A 3,617-nucleotide genomic window follows, 5' to 3' on the forward strand; every position below is an offset into this window, starting at 1 on the left:
TATTTTTAGTTCATTACTTTAATTTAATTCAATTTTTATTTTTATTCTTAGATCCAACTTTTTATTTAGATTTAGTTTAATATTTCGTTTTTAGAAATTGTTGATTGTTTGGATTGTAGGTTTTTTTTTAATTTTTATTCTTAGATTTTTTTTTCAACTTTTTATTTAGATTTAATTTAATAATTGTTGATTGTTTAGATTGTAGGTGTATGTAGAAAATTTTGAAACACGAGATGATAATAGACTAAACTGAAAAACTCAAAAAATTATAAAACAGCATAAATACAAAGCTCCATAAATTCCATTTTTCTTTTTTCGCAAAAATAAACTTTTTATGCCCCTGTGTGAAACTTATCCCGTGTACAACGTCTTGGTGTAATTGCTAATTTTATTATTTAAATAATATTTTTGTAAAGCTACATAGACGGTCGGAATTATGCAAATTCTTAGACCTGTGAACAAATTCTTACTGAACCAGCTGGAGAAAATTTACCAAAAACACCAAATTAGAGAAGACTTAGATTAGGCCATTTCGTTCCTACAGAGAGGAATGTAGAAAAGGAGGAGCGGACTTCTTCGTGGCTTCATTTATTTCTGCTTCAAGTCTTTCCATAGCAGCAGGGGGCAAGCAAACGGGAACCAATATCCCTTGCACCCCACTTGTATTTCGGTAGGAGATGAAGAAGCTCAAGCCTGGAACTCCCACTCCACCCTTTGCAGGCCCTCCGAACGCCGGTCTTCCCCATCCGTAATCCACATCCCCAAAACCGATTTTGGTAGCGTCCGAAACGACAAAGGATCCCACCACTAAGTGAGGGCGCCCTTCTAATTCCATCAAATCTATCACTGATCGCATGTACTCGTCGTTCACAGCCGTTTTCGCTTTGTTTATCAATCTCACAGCGAAAGACAGCGGTTGGTTTGCCAGCTCTCCTGCAGTCGTCTTTGCGCATGCAAAGCTGATAGCATTGCCGTAGAAGCCTTTAGGAAGCGGCGGGTCGAATTTGGTTCGAGCATCCACGGGGAATATGAACCGAACTTCTTGCTCCCAAGGCAGTTGGAGAGCCCTGGTCCTCAAACGCCACAAACACGCCGATAGAACTTCGAATGTTGGGTGCTTTGTGCCTTGGCCTACTGCATGGGTCTTCAACGACTCCATCTCCTTGGGTCCGAAAAAGAATGATTTGTGGGTCATCTCGTTGACGGGAACCATCTGCCCATCCTTATCGTCGATTTGTTCGTACTCGTAAAGGGGGAATTTAACAGCCGGATTCGTCCGCGGTCGGAGGATTTCTCTTTTCCAAACCGGACGAACCGAAGGCCTCGGCGCTCCCTTCGCCATTTCTCCGACAGCGGTCATGAACTGAATGAAGCCAACGGCGTCTGACATTGTGTGGTTCGTCAGCAGGGCCAATATGAACCCTCCGCATTTCAGCCGCGTTACCTGAAATTCCAGTACGCTCAGAAAACGCAATTCCGACTCTAAGAAATAGCAGCCAAGGCAACAGCCAATGGCAAATGCAAGCGAAAATTAATTGAATTGATGATGAGCATAAATGAATTTACCTGAATAAGAAGCAACGGAGAGTTGGTAAGAGTTAGGGAGCCCGGCGCGTAGTGCAGCAGATCTTCCCAGCAGGGGAATGGCGGCTGAAGGTCTCCAAATTCCTCGAGAGCAACATCGGCATCAGCCTCCACAAACAGCACGCCTTCACCCGTGCAGTCCACCACGAGCTTAGCGGCGGGTGCGTCTCTGAGTCTCCCGGCAAAGGGATAATAGAAGACCAAAGCCTTGGCCAGCCCTTCTCTGATAACTCTGGCAGGATCCTCACCCTTCTTCGATGGGTCGAAACGATAGAACTGAATCATCGGAATATGAAATCTGAGACATGCTTGATCATCGATATTGGAAAGGTATAGAGACACTTTAGGAGTAGGCAATGAAGGAGCGACAAGAACGGCCGGCTTTCTGGCGACCTTGAATTGCAGAGATGCCATGACAGATTATTATTTGGACAATTTACCGAAGCCTACGAATCAAGCAAGAAAAGTCTGCACTGCGCAGGAGACGTGAAGCAAAACTTCGAGATGGTCAAGGTGCCGAGACATAGTGTCACTATTTATAAGCATCTAAACAGAATTGGCATTGTCACACCTGGCGGGCCAACACGGTTAGCCATAACAGGAGCTTCCACATTTAAAACGCGTTCACAAATTCACAGAGTAGAGTGTACACGGCATTTCGATAAAAATGACACCAAGCTAGCTCGAGCTTCCACATTTAAAACGCGCTCACAAATTCAGGGTAGAGTGTACACGGCATTTCGATAAACATGACACGAAGCTAGCTCCTCTTTCAGACAGGAACTCGATCTGAATTTGTGGATACAAATCTCAGCGATGAGAATTTATAATTATAAAGAAAAAGCGCATTTTCGGATAAGTCAAATAATTGGAATGGTTGTTTAGAGAATCACAATTGGCAATCAAAATTTATGTCACGCGTATGCAGCGCTTCAGGCCACGTAACAAAAGGACTTCTCCCTTGTTTTTGGCCTATCCGAATCTGTGGGGTTCACGTTTTATTGCATGTGCCAAATTTCGGAGAGCGCTGATGGAGGGCCGCCAATAAATCCCATTCCATCGGGCCATTAATGAACGGCGGGGTATATGTCCACCATTCGATTTCGGTGATGCCCGGTAAGCCCGAAATCGAACGTGTGCATATACACCCGCCTTTCATTTATGGCCCCATAACATGGGAAATATGGCTCGCCCTGATGGAGATGACATACCTTCAGTTTTTACATGAAAATAGGGTTTTATAAATAATTTTATTTAATTATCAACCAGCGTCCATTCTATATATATATATATATATATATATATATATATTCTTCTCATATATATATTTTTAATATTAATATATATTTCTTAATTTAATTTATGGTATTAACTTATAATATTAATTTATATTATTGGTGTAGATTTATTAGATGTGTGATTAAATTAAATTAAGATAGAATATAAGCAATATTTTAATTATTTCATGATTAATGTTAGCCTAGTCAAATGAATTATAGTTGTTTTGGTACATAGTATTAGCCCATGATATTAATCCATCTTATTGTATAAAAGCCCATTTACTCTTTTTTTACCTCAATTTTATTTTATTTTTATGTAAATCAAAATGTTTACATAATAGTACATGAAAGGATAAAACTAGACATTACAACATCTTTTTCATACTCTGCTTTTAGGTATTAGTGGATGCTAGGAATTTATCATTCATACAATATGTTGAAAAAAATAATCAATAGATAATTAATGGATGGTAGGAATTTATCATTCATGCAATATGTTGAAAAAACTAATAAATAGATAATAAAGATATCATTTTCAAGTAAGATTTTCATAATTTTTATTTGATTATCAACTAGCCTAGAAAACATATCTATATGTAAATATATATTTCTTCTTTTATATAGAGATATAGATCTCATATTTCTTCATATATATATATATATATATATTTCTTTTTTGGTGTATATTATTGATAATTCATTGTATTAGAGCATGGTATTAATCCATAATATTGGTGTAAATTTGTTAGATAT

The 3,617-nt window shown here is 38.5% G+C and overlaps 1 protein-coding gene across 1 annotated transcript; it reads right to left on the reverse strand.

Moving 5' to 3' along the window:
- Positions 1 to 342: 342 nt before the first annotated feature.
- On the reverse strand, positions 343 to 2,103 carry LOC149253707 (benzyl alcohol O-benzoyltransferase-like). The gene is made up of 2 exons (XM_089456900.1): positions 1,567 to 2,103; positions 343 to 1,444 (listed from the first exon to the last, which is right to left on the reverse strand). Exons 1-2 carry the CDS (start codon positions 1,996 to 1,998, stop codon positions 539 to 541), a joined length of 1,338 nt encoding a protein of 445 aa, XP_089313026.1. The 5' UTR covers positions 1,999 to 2,103; the 3' UTR covers positions 343 to 538.
- Between the last annotated feature and the right edge of the window lie 1,514 nt (positions 2,104 to 3,617).

The sequence above is a fragment of the Pinus tabuliformis genome, chromosome 7 (assembly GCF_031772625.1).
Source record: "Pinus tabuliformis cultivar Carrire ecotype Pingquan chromosome 7, CPIR1, whole genome shotgun sequence".
Taxonomy (NCBI): Eukaryota; Viridiplantae; Streptophyta; class Pinopsida; order Pinales; family Pinaceae; genus Pinus; species Pinus tabuliformis.

What these genes read in the sequence shown, in the direction of transcription:
- LOC149253707 (XM_089456900.1), bottom strand. Translation starts at nt 1,998, where the DNA reads ATGGCATCTCTGCAATTCAAGGTCGCCAGAAAGCCGGCCGTTCTTGTC. An exon ending in CTCCGTTGCTTCTTATTCAG is followed by an intron (nt 1,445 to 1,566) that starts GTAAATTCATTT and finishes CTGGAATTTCAG; the next exon opens with GTAACGCGGCTGAAATGCGG.